The following is a 17,850-nucleotide window of genomic DNA, read 5'->3' on the forward strand; positions in this document are numbered from 1 at the left end:
GATCTGGGATCATGCCCTAAGCAGAAGGCAGATGCTCAACCACTGAGCCACCCAGGCACCACCACCCCCCTCCCACTCTCACCCCTACAGCCAAGTTTTAAGTCAACAAATTTCAAGTCAACAACCTTCTTAGACTGAGCCCCATCAAAGGCAGTGGGTGGGACATTCAGATGAGTGAGTAACCAGTCATGTCTCAGAGCAGCTTACTTTCTGGTGGGTATCAGCACAGAAGTGAGGCACCATCACTGCTGTGTTGGATTCTGCTGAAGTCCTACGGTTGAACTTAAGGAGCTGACAAAGCTCTTTAATCTCTGTGAAATTTTTACCCGTGGCCTAAACAAGGTTAGGATGGGACCTTGACACTTCCTAAATAAATGTGAGTATAGTGCATGAAGGACATAAATCCATACTTACCTCATCACTCTGGGGATATGAGGCACCAAGTCCCCAGGCTGCTTCAAGACCTGCCTCACATTTGTTTTACAGTGTGTATCCAAATGAAACTAAACCAACTGGAAAACTGCTATGTAACTGTCAAAAAGGTTGTTATTTTTGGTTGAAACACTACTAATATTTCACTGTTCAACTGGCTGTCAGAACAGGCTCTCTTAGCCTCAGACAGATAAGGTGTCCAGCTGCCAGTGGCCTGAGTGAGAAACTAGCAGTGCCTTTGTGACAGCCTCTCCTGGTGGTTGCTCCTGGGCTGTATGGATAGATGTTTCTCCCAGTACAATTTAGCCATGAGACAAAGGGCTTCACACTTGAGATGTCCTTTTAAGCCAGCAGCCCAGTGACTCAAATGAGTCCCCCAGAGCATCACTGGGTATTTATGATTATAAGGCGCTTCTCCATCTTGCTACTACTGGCAACAACAAACACATGCCCACATTGTCTAGTCCACATGGCACTCTCCCCTGCATCTGCCCACTGGATTGTCATCATCACACCCCAGCTCTGTGGCCTACAGGTAAGCTATGATTCCTCGTTTGCTGAGGGACAAATACTTTCCCCAAAGACCACAGATGGTGAAGGGGAACTAGGGCCTGAATCCAAGTTGCCAAATTCTAAACCCACCATTTTAACTCATCTTTCTGGGACTTTGGTCTACTGTTTAATAATAGCACTATCTTCAAAGGGGCCAAAGGCTTCTGCAGACACACTTAAGACAGTGGAATGAATTCATTGCCAGAATCCCTATCCAGACACAGGCAGCATGGGGCATTAATTATGTGACGGCAGAGCTGGCCTTCCCGATGTTGGTGGGAGGTAAGCTCATCCAGGGCAAACTGTGTTTACTCTCTTTCTTCCTAGCTCTGACTACTCAAGGTGTTCCTGTAAGTCAGTCACTGTCAGGGTACCTCTCTTTCCTTCTCACCATGTAATGACAGGAATTTCCATTCTGTCCTAACTGAGCCACCTGCCTTCCAAATTCAAGGTACACTCAGTTTCTGCTTAGGTTTGAGTGATGACAATGGGTAGATAGTGCGTGCCAACTCCTTTCACTGAGTGAACGGCTTTCTTCACTAAAGAGCAAGAAACAAGCACAACTAAACTTTACTGAACACACACACTCTTGACAGGTTTGCATGGTTGCCTATATATTACCAAGTTGAATCAGCAGCAGAGTCCTGCGGAAGAAAGGCAAGTGTCCAAACCCCAATGTCAACCTCTAGGAATATTTTGAGACCTCCAGACAACTCAATAGTAATCACCAAAGTCACAATATTAATAGCTACCATCTGCTATTAACAGATTACCATCTGCATTAACATCTGCTGAATGTTTAATGGGAACTGGTGCTGAGGCAAAAGAATTTCATAAACCATAGAGTGGGGCAAGAAATCAGCCAGAGGCAGAAAACTGATAAAATGTAGAAGAGATGCTCATGCATAGACACTCAATGCTCTAAGTTCTGCTATGTGCCTTGCTGGCACTTCCAACTCATAATACCACTGTTCCCCTTTACTTGTGGGATGCAGATGTTTGTGCATGTGCATATATGTGGGTGGTGGATGTGAGGGAAGAGGTCAAATGTATGCAGGGACATGGGGAAGCAGGGTTAGGATCTCCACGGATGGGAGGACCAGGGAGGTGGTCGCAGGGAAGCCGTCTAGCAGCAGTGATGACACTTGGGGGCTGGTAACTCAGCTCTGTGTGAATTTGGGGGAAATCTCTTTAACTTCCTATGTTTCTAAATGTTTCTAAAATGGTTTGTACCAGATGGTCTCTAAGATTCTTCTAGTTTTAAACCTATAAGCACATATTCCTGGTATATTCACCTGTCCAGGCCCAACCTTGAGTTCTGTACCTGGGGCTTTGCGTACTTTATTTGCCCACTAGTCCCAGAAAGTGTCTGCTGAAGCTCACCATATAAGGAAGTTTCACTATATGTAGAATTGATCAGCAAAGATTATTCTCCTAGAAACTGAAAGAGCACTCAGAATCACACATAATCTTTCCGCTGGTGGGGGAATTGAGAATATGTCGTCCAATTCCCTCACTGTAAAGAAATCAAATGGACCCAGAGAAGCAAGGCTTATTAAACCCAGATTTCCTCATTCTGCATCCTAAGACTTCCCACTCTTCCATTCAGCAATCCAGAAGCTCCCGAGTAGTGAATAAGTGTGTATATCCCAGTCCTGTCCTTGGAAATAACAGGAGACATCTATACATGGGAAAGCAGCCTCATTCAGCTTCAACACCAAGACTCCCCACATCCCGGAAGCTCCAATTCAGATGCACCAAGAACAACATCCTTGGCAAAAGGGTAATGTTCCCATCCAAATGGAAACAGTTAAGTCTGTTCAGTGGCTTCCAGGACTGGAACATTCTTATTTACTGCTAGAACTCCAGCTAGGGGCACCTGCTGTGTAGTAACTTCAAGAAAGGTTGTTCATGGCCTGGAAACTTAAAACTCATTAAATATCATCTGCAAGATTGCTTACTGCATGCAAATTACTTTTTCCTGTCCTATATCAACTCAGAAAGCATCAGCTTTTTGTCTTCCATTTTACCTGATAAATAAATCTTAAAAAAAAAAAGTTATTTATTCATGAGAGACCCAGAGAGAGGCAGAGACACAGGCAGAGGGAGAAGCAGACTCCCTGCAGGGAGCCTGATGTGAGACTCAATCACAGGACCCCAGGATCACATCCTGGGCCAAAGGCAGATGCTCAACCACTGAGCCACCCAGGTGCCCTTCCTGATAATTTATTTGAGAAATTTCTCCAAGTTACTTTTTTAAACCTCTGTTGAGGGGCACCTGGGTGACTCAGTAAGTTAAGTGTCTGCCTTTGGCTCAGGTCATGATCCCAGAGTCCCAGGATCAAGCTCCACATTGGGCTCCCTGCTCAGTGGGTAATCTGCTTTTCCCTCTCCCTCTGCTCCTCCCCTGCTTGCACTCACTCACTCTCTCTCTCTCTCAAATAAATAAAATCATTAAAATCAAATCAAAATCAAATAAACCTCTGTCGAAATTTAGTTGTTGAAACAGCATCTAGGGGGATCCCTGGGTGGCTCAGCAGTTTAGAGCCTGCCTTTGGCTCAGGGCCTGACTCTGGAGACCTGGGATCAAGTCCCATGTCAGGGAGCCTGCTTCTCCCTCTGACTGTGTCTCCGCCTCTCTCTGTGTCTCTCATGAATAAATGAAATCTTTAAAAAAGAAAAGAAACAGCATCTAAGTCCTCTTCAACATGGTAGCACAAGAATATTATCCATATAAAAACTGATCCCATCCAAGAGTGCTTGAACATAGGTTATGGTGCCAAATCACAAAGCAGAGCCCAGGTACAAACCTGAGGGCAGCCACACCTAAAGCCACTCTTTCTTTGCCTCAACAAATGGTCAGGGAGATGGTGCTCAAGTAGGGGAGGTATTGAAGATTGGCCATCCCAGCTTTGAAGAAGATCCTCAATCCCACCCCATCCATGAACATATACTCCTGTAAAAATAAGTCACATCATAATTTTTACTGGAAATAATATTACCTAATGTGGGTACTTACTATGTGCTAGTTGCTATATTAAGCATATAGCATGCACTTTCTCAATCATTCTTCACATAGCCGTATGAAGTATACATTGTTGTTAACCCCAATTTAAAGAGGTCAAAATTTTAAAAATAAAGAGAGGTCAGAATTGAGGCTTAGGAGCTCAGCATGCTGTCAAACTAGGAAGTGGCAGAGCTAGAATGAAAGCCCAGGGCTGCCTAATTCCAGAGCCTGGTTCATAACCACCATGCCTCATGCTTTGCAATTGACTATCATAGCACTTCTGAGATCCTCCCAGATCTCCATGAAACTATTGAGAAGAGAAGGTCTCAGACAGAGGGTTATCTTTTTAAGAGAGGAGAGTAGAATTGCAAAATTAGCATGGGGAAAAAGACATTTATTCTTTAAAACTTCCAAGTTTTATAGAAACTTCTAGAACTTCTTCTTCCAATAGAAGACTATTCATCTGATATGAGACCCAGGATGTTATCAGAGAAAAATTAATCTCCAGCTATTTCCACACCCTACAAGGTAAAGAGGAAAATACTGCAGTGTAGGTGAAAACCTAAATAAACAGAACATGGGAGGAAAGGTTAGTTTAACTGATCTTCAAAAATAAAATCAAGCTTTCTCCTCTTCCCCGCTATCATGGCACACGTGGTTGACTGTTCCTCACCATGTCTTCTCACAACTTGCAGGATACAGTGATTCCTGGCCAAGAAACAAAAGCAGAATCACCCATCCTCCAGTGGATTTGGATGAAAACTGGTGATAAAGTCAGGTACAGCTCCAGGAGGAGACACTGGAGAAAAATCAAGCCGGGTCTACAAGAAATCACAATCACATGGTCCTGTGAGAGGGTATACATGGTCATGGCTCTATCAAGCTCACATGCTCAGACCATATCACTCTGTAAATACCATTACCACTTGAGCAATTGGACATGTTTTATTGGAAAAATGATTTGTTTCTGCACTTCTATATTAGTAGGACAGTTCAGTAACATGTGAGACCTTTGGTTGGAAAAAAATGATAAATCAAAAAAATTGTAAAGTTTTATTTTTTAATTTACTGTACAAATATAGTACAATAGTTGCCAATAAAAGTGAGTATTTTCTGCTAACAAATTCTTCCTTTCTGTAGTGTTATTTTTTCAAGGGAAACCAAAATCATATGTATATACAAGGATATTTAGAAAGAAATACAGACAAAAGAAAGACTGCAATAAACTGGTAGCACCCACTTAAATTTCAAGGTGTATTGCATCCTAATGACACATCACGAAGGAGATAAAGGTGTAACAATTAAATCCCACTAATCAGAGTACATGAATATTTCAGCGTGTACTAAATACTGATGTGATCCCTGAGGCAGAAAATCTCACAGAGCCCTACGACCCAGCAATTGCACTGCTGTGGATTTACCCCAAAGATACAGATGCATCAGGGACACCTGCACCCCGATGTTTCTAGCAGCAATGTCCACAATAGCCAAACTGTGGAAGAAGCCTCGGTGTCCATCAAAAGATGAATGGATAAAGAAAATGTGGTTTATGTATACAATGGAATATTGCTCAGCCATTAGAAATGACAAATACCCACCATTTGCTTCAACGTGGATGGACCTGGAGAGTATTATGCTGAGTGAAATAAGTCAATCGGAGAAGGACAAACATTATATGGTCTCATTCATTTGGGGAATATAAATAATAGTGAAAGGGAATAGAGGAGAAGGGAGAAGAAATGGATAGGAAATATCAGAAAGGGAGACAGAACATGAAGACTCCTAACTCTAGGAAACGAACTAGGGGTGGTGGAAGGGGAGGAGGGCGGGGGGTGGGGGTGACTGGGTGGTGGGCACTGAGGGGGGCACTTGACGGGATGAGCACTGGGTGTTATTCTGTATGTCGGCAAATTGAACACTAATAAAAAATAAATTTATTATTTTAAAAAAAAGAAAATCTCACAGAGAATTATATGAATAGGAGTAAAAGAGTTCCCTGATAAGGCCTGCATTGTTCATAAATTTTTATATTGATCCAATTTACCAGGTATTGAATTCCCTATTCTAGGGAAACCAAGTACCTTTAATGGTGAGATAGTCAATAAACTCTGCAGATCAGCAAAGGACAAGGTATGTTTACAGCAATAGTTGAATTGCTTTGGAAGGACCTCATTTTTTACTGGATCAGAGACTTTATTTTTTCTTTGGGAAAACAACTGAAGATTTAGATTTGAGTGTGTGCGTGGATACACATACAGAAACATATTGATACACATAAAAACGTGTGAAATTTGTCAGTATACAAAACTCAAGGCATGTGCTTTCAGATTTCATTAAAGCACAGGAGACAGCTAAGATGTTGACTACTGAGTTATCCAATGCGGTCATTTTTAAATGCATTCCTCAACTATTAATATGCACTACATTTCAAGAAAATCCCTTGCAGATGTTTGATGCCATAAACAAGTTCTCATGTCAGTGAAGGCACAGGTAGGAGAAGCCAAGGACTTCTCCTTCCTCACCCCGGGCTGCTGACTGATGGGCCATTTTACACTCATTGGTATCTCTAATCCAAAGCACCAGGGGAGAGCAGGAGACACAAATTTCAAATCAGTTCAAATGTCCTCTCCCTTCAGGGGTCTGCTGATTGTTCAGAAAATGATGCATTCAGTTAAAGAAAAAAAGTCTGAATCTTCTGTCCTTTCCAAGTCGCCTAACCCAGCCAACAGTAGTCCCAACCAGAACTCCCTTGTTCCCGGAAAAGGAAGAAAATAAGAAAGGGAGAAGAGAGAGAGAAAAAAAAAGGCAAAAAACTATTTCGGAATTAAAGACCTAGAATTTACCACAAAACAGAAACAAAGCAAACCTCCAGACCTGAGTACCAGGTTCAGCCTTGTATAAACTTTAAAAATTTTCCAAACCTCCGTTTACTCACCCTGTAAAATGGGAACCATAGTCAACCATACACAGCTGTAAAGATTAATAGAACAGATTTCAGGTAATCACTTAACCACAGTGCTGCCTGTGAGCCACAATGACTATTATCATCTTAATTATCATGATCATCAATGCTACGCATTGAGCTTGCTATAAAGTGTTAAGATAAAATTGCGCCTTGCAAATAGTGATGGTAACTATGTGTCTTCTTGTTTTTGAAAACCCTGATTAAGCAATCAGAATGACTCATCACACTGAAGCTTAGAGCATGCTAATCACAGTCATGTACCCTTGGTCTTCCAGCTTGTGCCACTGAATCCATGGCTCTCACTTCGTGGCCGCTCCTGCACGAGAGAGCATGCAAACATGAGAGTCCTTAACAGCCTAGAAACTGGACTAGCCTCAAGCCCAGTGTGTTCCTTGCCCCCCAACATCCTGGCTCCTCAAATCACAAAGACACGATCAAGAACCAAGGAGGACATATATAATGACCCCAAAATGAATTTTCATGGAAATATACTTGAAATAGTAAAAAGACACAAGTTACTGTGAACAGGGTAGTACCCAGAGATCTGTTCATTTAAGGGCAAAACAAAAGATTAGTTGAATAAATTGCACGATATGCATAATAATACACCATGTTGACAACAAAAGAGAGAAATCAACATGGCAATCATTATTTCATGTACCTATTCTCATTCCTTCAGTTCATTCAGATTACTTTCCATCTGCCCCCACCAACCCCTTGGAACAAGTTTTCCCTCTTCCCTCCCCCATACCCACCCTTTTACTTCTCTTTATTTTTCATACCATTTATTACTACCTGACAAATACAAGCTTTTTGCTGACCCATTTCCCTCATGAGACTATGAATTCCCTGAACGCAGACAAGTCAAGCCCCCAGAGATACAGTCTACACACAAGATGAATCAAGCCTCATGCATGATGGAACTCCAGACAATATTTATTAAATGTATACATCAAGAAAATTTAAAAATTCAGATAAAAAATTTACATTATGCTTAACTCTATCACCTAGAGATCATGTCACTTGAGAATATCAGACATTTTTCTACATGTAAATATACTTAACATACCTTATGCAAAACACTATGTTTAATACAGTACTCTTGTATACTTCAAACTCTCGAGGTAATTCCCTATATTGTTAGCATCACCCCCCTCTCCGAGTCATCAAATCTCTAGAACAATTCTTTATTCCTCAGTGCTCCCTCCAGCATGCCAATGTTCCTTTTGATAAGTACGACCCAGGACCAGCACTCCAGATGAATTCTGGCCAGCACACTTCCTTTGAGCCAGAGACCATGCCAATTGCCTTACACGGGTTCTACTGAATTCTCACAAGAAAGTTGCTATTATTACTTCATTTTGCAGATAACAAAACAGGGCACAGTTTTTCTAGTACTGGAAATCCCAAACTCCCAAGCTGACCAATTCCATTTACCATTATCGGGCATCACCAGCAATGGGAATGAGGGTCGCACTTTCTCAGATCCCAGGATGTGATGTGCGTCAAGGGAAAGAACCTGAGGAGTCAAGATTGCAGAGCTGGATGGCGCCCAGCACCAGACGGTTTCTAGCACTACTGCACAAACTGGAAAAGCCACTGGTACCAGAGGGAGTTTCAGTGAGCAACCTGGTACCTGCTTTGACCATGCCCAGTGCCGGGAGGAAGGAGCTACAGTACGGGTGAAGGGCAGGGCCAAACAAACCCATAAAGACCCCAGGCATACAGGCGAGCCCATAATCTACCAAAACAGGTGTGCCCTCCACCCCATCTGCCAGCGCTTGCCTGGCCAGGGCCTGGTGAGTGTTGCACAATCCATTGCCAAATCACAAAGATGTCAGAACTGCAGATAAAAGCTGTGACACAAGCAAGTGAGCCAAGGCCTAGGATCAAACACTGTGGTCTGAGTCCAGCTTGACAGCATTCCTATCCCTTTCCTATAAGAAGCCCTTGTCCTTCAAAGGCACCCTGCCCTCCTACTTTGCCTCTGGAAACCACAATAGGAATTAGATCAGGTACATCACAGATCAGCATTATTTTCATAAACAAAGCCTCCCTTGATCCCCCTCTACCTACAAGGAACACACTCCATCACACATGCCTCGATGATTTTCCTTCTTACGGGTTTATTCCCCTTTCCTGACCCCTCTGTTTCACAGACTAACTCTGAAATGAAGAAATGCAGCAGGGGTCATGACAGAACTCACTGGCCACAGGCGGGGAGCTAGGGGCAATATGAGATCTCCTGCAGCAGTGCTCATCTCTGCCCTTCTGCTGTCCTGGGCCTTCCGCAACAACCTGGAAGCAAAGCAGCAAGAAAGATCAAGAGGAGGCCACACCGGAGGGCTGATGAAAGAAGTGTTCCTCTGGGCACAGACACTCTGAGTGGTCTCTGACTTTTTCAAATGAAAGGAGCCCCCAGTGAGGAAGGTGCACGACACCGTCTCCCAGCCTGTAAGGCACCGCTCACAACAAAACCAAGTATGTTTCCTGATTTAGCTGAATGATGTGGACAAACTACCTGGTTGCTCGGGAGGTGGGGAGCTTTAGCACAGGGCCTCCTAGATGTTATGGTGTTTCTTCATCACATATTTTGGATAGGGCATTGCTTTCTTCCCATCACATAGGTTCACTTGCAGATCAAATTCCGCCTTTGCTCATAAGGGAGGAAGTGCATATTTTCCCATATCCAAGAAGTTTGCCTGATTATTAGTTCAAACACACCATGCCCCAACAGGGGATTCCTAACTTTTGACTTTCTTGCAACATCTACCCCCTCCCCAATACACCTTGTCCTCTTAGCTTCTTATAGACAGAGCACTAGAATGCCAATAAAAATTCTCTAAAGCTGCCTTATTTTGTTTCCTGAGAGCAGAAAACAATGAGCAGAAAAAGTATTAAAGATTCCTAGGCTGTTTAAGAAGGAAACATTTGCAACCTAAATAAAAATGTCAAAGGGAAGCCAAAATCTAGTAGCGACCAGAAATACTGCAGTTTCAATAATACAAACCCTAAAATTTACTCAAACTATTAAAAGCTTAGCCTCACTGCTAAAGAAGTTGACGCTGTCAATCACTAGGTATTAGGACCAAACACGGGGTAGGAGGGTGGATAAAACAGGAAGCAAGATTGTGCCAGATATTTCAAAGCAATCTCCTTAGAGGCTAGAGTGCATTGTCCTGTGCAGGCAAAATTCTGAAATGCTTATTATAAAACTGTGCTGGTGTTACTATACTTTAAATGCAAACACCATTCTGAGATGGATAAACAGGAGTACAAATCAAAAGACACTGTGAGATAATCTTCCCATCAATCTCAGTCCAGGGCATCAGTTTATTAAAAATTTTGAGCTTAGTTCTGGGCTCCCAGAAAAATATCACAAATGTGAAATGGGATTATTTAGCTCTGAGGCAAGAAAGATGAAGGCCAATTAGCACTAGCTGACAGGCATACAATGAGCTCTTACTCTGAGAGCCACCAGCATATACAGCCCAAGATAATGAGTTTATATTTCAGTATGAGGATTTGGGTTTGCTCCTAAAGTCTTTCCTGACACTGAAGCTTGTTACATCTTAGAAGGTGCCACAATGGCTCTGGAATTCCACTCCCAGAAAACCTTTCAAGACAGGGGCGAGTCTCATCTCTCCAGGCTATGGGGGCAGTGCTGCCTGGGAGTTTCCTCTACAGGCCCTTGAGATTCATTCCAGTCTGATGATTCTCTCCTTTTACACCAAGAGATGAGCTGAGGCAAAAAAAAAAAAAAGGGGGGGGGGGAGTTAATACACAGACTATGGAGGACATTTCTCTTCTTGTGGCAAAGAAAACCAGAGCTTATTTCCAGGAAAGTAACAGCACCTCATTTTTTTTGGGGGGGGGGCTGTTTTCTAGGCTTTTAAAAAAATCTCAGTGACAGTAATGTTAAGGGAGCAGCATTTACAGGAGCACAGGATTTGTGCACTAGGTTCCCGGCTACAACCCATAGACTGAGAACTAGAGCATTTACATACCCGCAGAGACAGGAGCTACCCACAATGGCTGCCTTGGAATTGGGTATTTAAAATGATTGATACATTAGGGAAGAGCTCCCTCTCTCCCAAAATAACAGGGGGAAAAAGGTACAGAGAATTTCCCCTTTAAATTGCAATGGAAGAGAAATAACCTCCCTTTCTGTCTTTAAAACAATCCCTCCTAACATATGGATCAGTTTGCGCTTTCAATTGGCATATTAAAAGAAACTAAAATTATTCAAAAATTGCCTACCATCTCGGGATTTTTTTTTGTATATTTTTTTAATTGGAGTTCAATTTGCCAACATATAGTATAACACCCAGTGCTCCTCCCATCAAATGCCCCCCTCAGTGCCTGTTACCCAGTCACCCCATCCCCTGCCCAACCTCCCCTTCCATTACCCCTTGTTTGTTTTTAAATTACAAAGTTAACCTGCCTCATTCCAGATTTTACATTCTTTTGGGCAATAGATTTATGTTCACGAAGCAAAAGTGGGAACATATCATTTCCTGCGGATACACAGAGCCAGAGAGTGTCTTTATAGAGCAACAAGGCTAAGCAGCTGACTTTTCTTTAGTCATTTCACATACCCAGTGTGCATGAAACCTCAGACATGCCCCAACAAGCCGATCTGGAGCTTACAGACTGTAGTACACACTCACATCAACATGGCTGTGAGGGAGCCTTAAGGAATTGATAATTTAAATGTGCAGTGTTACAATTTTGCTGAATATGTGTTCTTTTTTCTTAATAAATTCCAGATGTTAAGAGTAGCTTCATATCCACTAAGACCAGTGCTTTCCATGATTTGTTCTTTGAAACCTTGTGAAAAAACATACTTGCATTTCTTTATCCTACTGCATTTTAAGGACAAAAACACAGCTTTTCATGTACTTAAAAAAACAACCCACAACTTTTTAAAAAGATTAGCCATACTCCATAAATTGATTTCCACAGAAATAGAGTACACAGAATGATAAATCTATGCTATGAAAGATGGTAATATAAAGCAGACCTTGCCTATGGTGAGTTCAAATTCCATAATATACCATATGTATAAAAACTCCTGCAGTTTATGGAATCCCAAATCTCCAAGTTTGAACAGGGTGCAGGCCATGGTAACCTGTGCTTCTCTGCTGTGTCTGTGGTTATTAAAGCCTTCTTAGTGGATGAGGGTGGGGAAGAAGAGGGCAAAGGGACTGAAGGTGGGGAGGGGAGAGCAAGGCAAGGACAAAAGACTTGGCAATGCTAATTCCATGTACTGCATTTTACCCCTTAAAGTCTATAAAGCAAAGATCCCTTGAATTTGGGCCAGACTAGTAACAATAACTCAGGCAGGCTTCAGCCTTCATAATATCCACCAGCTCCCCTGTAGGCATCTAATAGAAGTGATCAATCCAGGTAGAGATTTTGTTGGCTTAAGGCAAGGCCCCTGTGCCTCCATCCTCCCACCACCACCAAAACCCCCTGTCCCAGAACATCCTGAATCCTCCCTATATAAGAACTTTCAAATTGTCACCATCCCAGATGCCAACTAGGGAAGAAGGATATTGATTTATATTCTTTTGCTGTTTTGTGGATAAGAAGGAAGAGGGAAGAGGGGAAGGAAATCAATCCAAAGGATGGGGGAAAGAAGAAATAAAATGGACATGCCATACACATGGAGGCACCTCTTAATTCAGAAGGAAGCCAAGAAACCCAGAAGGAGAAAGGAAAATGAAGAAAAAATCATGATGAGAATTAGCATTATAGGTCAAAAAAACAAAATGGACCCTTTGGGTGAAACAAAACAAAAACCAAGCTCACAGAGGCAGAGAACAGACTGGTGGAGGGGGAGATAATGGGGGAAGAGACTGGTGAGATGAGTAGAGTGAGTCAAATGTATAAACTTCCAGTTATAAAATAAATTAAGTCCTTGGGGATATAATGCACAGCATGGTGACTATAGTTAACAAAATTGTATTGCACATTTGAAAATTGCTGAGAAAGGAGATCCTAAAAGTTCTCATAATAGGAAAAAAAATCCTGTAATTATGTGTAATCGTGGATGTTAACCTAGACATGGTCATGATCATTTTGCAATATATACAAATACTGAATCATTACGTTATACATCTGAAACTAACATAAAGTTGTATGTCAATTATACCTCCATTTTTTTTCAAAAAATATGCTGTTTCAAAGACCTCTCGCAGCATCGGTCCCATAGCGAAATGTGTCGAAGCCTTCTCCTTGCATCATCTCCTATGATGGCATCCCCACCCCCTCACAGCCAAGCACATGGAGGAGTATTCATACTTAGATAATCTGGTGGAATTGAGTTGTGGACTAAGAAACAGCTTGAGGTTGTTCTCAAAGAATTCTCTCATTCAGAGCTGGTCAAACTGCTCAGGTGCAGAGCCAACGAGGTTAATGCTCAGGTTCAGATTTTCTGTGCAGGTCACATTCTGGCCATGGGGAGAAACAAGGGCAGGTTTCTTAAAATGCATTGATTTGCCCTCTTCCCCATGACAGATCACCTTTTGAACTATTGTGGAATGACCTAGGAGAAAAATAGAAAGCTCTGCAGCCAGGCACTCCTGTGTGAGTGTGGGGAACAATCAGAGGACTGTCTAGAAAACAAAATGCCTCGTTTCTTCAATAGTAGGTATTCGGGCAGCAAGAAGCAATTCAGAGACCAGCCAGCAAAGTGCACTGCTTGGGAGATAGGCACAGTGATATGTTGCTACTCTGCTCCAGCATTTACACATTGTCCAACTTCACTTTGGTTAAAGAATGCACTTTCTTCTGAGGATGGCAAGTGTATGATACATTGGTTATAGCTACCACGATAGAATTTGATGGATCTACCCCAGACCTCACCTCTAGTGTAAAATTGGGAATTGTAATGAAATGCTCAAATTTTTTTTTTAAAGATCATGGACAGGCTGGTTTTCATGGAAAGAAATAATTAATGTGGCATCCACATTAGTTTTTTTTCTTTTTCCTTCCAGCAACTACTTGTTTTAAACAAGGACAGATGGAGCTGCAGGACATATCTGGTCCCACTTTTTTTTTTTCCCCCTTTTCTTCAATGTTATTTATTTCTACCCTATGGCAGAAACATCCTTCTCTTGTAGGATTGGACAATATGCAATTTTCCCACCTCTCACGCAGGAAGCCATATTGCTGAAAATTTCTGATAAAACACAACCACATGAATGATGTTCCCATCATTCACTGTTTTTTTGTGTGTGTATCTGTAACTAACGTACCTCAAGGCCCCACCTCTCTCTAGCCTTACCCACTCCTGTGCTTCTTATCTGACCTATGGAAGCTAATATTCACCATATCTACTTCCCTCTGATACTACTGGGGAGAAAGGAAAATGTTTATATAAATATTATAGTTACAAGCACTATAAAATGTTATATGATATAGTTCAGGGGGGTTTTTACTGACTTTTATATTTAACTCCTCTTACCTGGGTCTTTAAAATTCTTCTCTTGCATACTTTACGATGCCTGCTTATGAAGTCTGAAAAGAAGTCATGTTATGGACAGAGTCTCTCTGCTAATGGAGTCAGTAGTTACAGTATGAGCAAGCACTTCTGATGCTCCACCTCCCCCACCCCCCCACCAAGGGACCTTACAGAGAAAGGATGGGTGTCTGGCTCCCACCCTGGGATTTCTGCATTTGAACAGACAGTTCACTGAAGTACTGGGGACAACTGTCCCTAAAGCTTGGGCTGCAAATATGTCAGGTGCTCCAGTGGAACATTTCTGCTTTGTTGGGGCATGTGGCCATGACCTCAATGAATCACAGAAAGTGAGTTACTCCAAGTTCACTCAGATATCTGCTTTCACATGAAACAAATTATCACAACTTTGTGCATCCACGAGGAAGTTCCCAAGATAAATTCTGCAAGGCATGACCACAGCAATGGTCCAACATAATTACCCAACAGACAGGGAGGCATTTTCTTAACTCTGGACACTAAAGGAGGAAGCACAGAAAATAGAGCTATTTCATCACTTGGATACTGATTAGTCTGCATCCCTGCCCCAAAATGTATTAAGGTTCTGTCTCGCAGTTAGCCAATAGGGGCAAAAATGCACAGACAAGCAGAAGGTGAAAACCCTCTTAACCCAGAAAATGTAATTTGGTGGCTCTGTGTCCCCTGTCATTTCATAGTGGTTCTTGGGCAGCCTCCAAGAAAAGCAGCAGTTATTGGGAAGGATTTCTCCAGAAATTTTGAGGTTTTAAGGCACACACACTATTTCAGAGGTTGTTAACTGAGAAGTCGTGGAACTCAGTGGTAATTGGCACTGCTGTAGGAAGTGCCACCTAAAAAATGTTCTCCCTTCCCTGCTTCCATGATCGATCTACTATCAGCTGAACTTTTTGGCCTACAGAAAGTAAAATGGAAAGCTATCCAAATGTGACTGCTTGACTTCAGGCACTGTAGGAGCCTCAGGAAGAAAAGAATTATCATTTAGGGAAAGGATGCTATATGAAAACACATAGGATACTTTTTTCCACTCAGTTGAGTGGAGGACAACAGAGACACATACCAGTGGACAGTTCACACCAAATGAACATAATTCAGCTCAAACCTTAATACTGATGACCACATTCCACTTAAAAGTGAAACAAGAGGGGCCCCTGGCTCAGTCAGTGAAGTGTCTACCTTCGACTTGGGTCATGATCGCAGGGTCCTGGGATCAAGCCCCCAAGTCAGGTTCCCTGCTCAGCTGGGAACCTGCTTCTTCCTCTCCATCTGCCCCTCCCACCACCCCCCGAAATAAATCAATAAAATTTTTTTAAAAATTAGACAAGATTCAGAGCTGGCTGGCACAGCTTCTGTCCGTGTGACCACAAAACAACACAGGTAAACATCTCAGGTGTCAAAATCACTTCTTTAAGGTGATTTAATAGCCAAGGTAAGGCTTTGGAGGTTATTACAGCTTCTTCAGCAATTCACCTGGATACAGAATATGCTTCATCTTCCTTTCATTTCATATGTGGTCACATACTTCCTACAGGGTTAGAGCTGAGAAATCTTTACAGATCTTCCCTTCCAAGTAACCTTGTTGAGTATAAAGGACCAGGGGTGGCAAATGCCGAGTTTGCTCTTTCTCCACACCTTTTAAACACTGACAGAACCCAGAACAAACCAGGCTAAAAGAAAGAAGACCTCACCCATGGCCATCTGTCCACCCTGATATAATCGCCTATGTACAGGATGTACCATAATCTAACCAACAACCAGTTAATGGATGTGAGACCAGTTCTCCTTTTGTATAACCCTGCAGGGAAGAGCATTAGGCAAATTTCTGGAGATAGAATTATTTGCCCAAAGCCTCTGAATGTGAAATTGCTTCCTTCACAAAAGCTGAGGAAAAGCTGTTGCAATATACACTTCTGTCAGATGTACCCATTTTGCTTTACTTCCAGCAAATCTAGATATACCACATAAAAACTCTGCCAATATGGTTCAAAAATGACTTTAGTCTTCATTTCCTTGATTATTTGAAGCTAAGATTTTTTCATAAGTTTATTAGACATGTGGTTTCTTTAAAAAAAAAAAAAGATTTTATCTATATTTAGAAAGAGACGGAGATGAGCTTGAGCAGGGGGGAGACAGAGGGAGAAGCAGACCCTCCCACTGAGCATGAAGCCCTATGTGGGGCTCGATCCCAGGATCCCGAGTTCATGACCTGAGCCAAAGCCATATGCTTAATCGACTGAGCCACTCAGGCCCCCCATGGCTTTATTTTTCTATTTTCATGTTCTTTGCCCATTTTGACAGGATGTTGACTTCTTAAAAGTTTGATGTGTATTATGGATATTTGTCTTTCACCGTATGTATCTGAAAATATTCTTTCCTAGTTGACTGTTCACTTTTTTAAGATTTTTATTTATTTATTTATTCATGAGAGACACAGAGGCCGAAACATAGGCAAAGCATGTTTAGCATTTTTTACACGTATGTTTTATATTAAGTTATCTCCATAAATCTTCTCCTTTACAGATATTTCCCTCTGTTTAGAAATTTATTCTCCACTCTAATCACTAAATTTTCTTAATTTTTAAAAATATGGTCATTTTAAAAAACTTTATCCCATATGGAATTTCATTATATACATAAATTACAAATCCAAATTTGGTTTTACATAATAATTGTCCTAGTACTACTAAATAATTAAACACTTTGTACTGTTCTTATTGTAGCCATTATGATATAACTAAATCCTTTTATGCTATTTTATTTTTTCTTTTATGCTATTTTAAATGACAGTATTTTAATGTTTAATGTTACATTAATGTAAAATATCCCCTTTGTTTTTCAAAAATATTTTAGCTATTTATTCTTCATGTAAAATTACTATGAAGATGTCTCAAAAGGCATGAACCAGAACATTAAACTTTCACTCTCCCCATCCCCATCCCAACCCCAAAGTCAGTGAAGTCATGTGTAAGCCTGAAATGTCACCTAAAAAACACAGACATTTTATCTATTGCAATTTTCTATGTCGTGGCTCTCCTTAACCCAGACACAAATTCCTTGAGGATAAACACATGCCTGTTTTTCCCTCAGCATATTCTATTCCTAGCAGCTAGTCCAGTGCAAGCACACATATAGTTGCTGAATGAATGAAAACAAGGGGCTGAATATCTTATTTGTCTTGAATTTTTTTTGTCTTGAATATCTTATTTGGTTTAGTATCCCTAACTCAAAACAGCTAAAATAGCACCCTGACTCTGCACTTGTTGTGTGGAAACCGAGCAGAGGTGTATCAGGGACTTACAGGTCACTGCACCCCACTCTGACCAATGGCATAACAAATTCAAAGATGGAAACTTCCCTAAATTACTGCAATAGCAACACAAAGGACAAAAGAAA

General features: G+C 41.6%; 1 protein-coding gene across 13 annotated transcripts in view; it reads right to left on the reverse strand.

The window, feature by feature from the left end:
- Nucleotides 1–17,850, reverse strand: part of MCC (MCC regulator of WNT signaling pathway) — a 305,067-nt gene that overhangs the window by 152,299 nt on the left and 134,918 nt on the right. The window contains exon 1 of one of the 13 annotated variants that reach the window (XM_035715048.2): nucleotides 8,394–8,412. The exons of the other annotated variants lie outside the window; for them this stretch is intronic. Coding sequence (XP_035570941.1) covers nucleotides 8,394–8,396 — 3 coding nt within the window. The 5' untranslated portion in view covers nucleotides 8,397–8,412. Of the gene's footprint in view, nucleotides 1–8,393; nucleotides 8,413–17,850 lie in introns of those variants that run through there. 13 annotated transcript variants of the gene reach the window in all.

Source organism: Canis lupus, chromosome 4, assembly GCF_003254725.2.
Source record: "Canis lupus dingo isolate Sandy chromosome 4, ASM325472v2, whole genome shotgun sequence".
In the NCBI taxonomy this organism is placed as follows: Eukaryota; Metazoa; Chordata; class Mammalia; order Carnivora; family Canidae; genus Canis; species Canis lupus.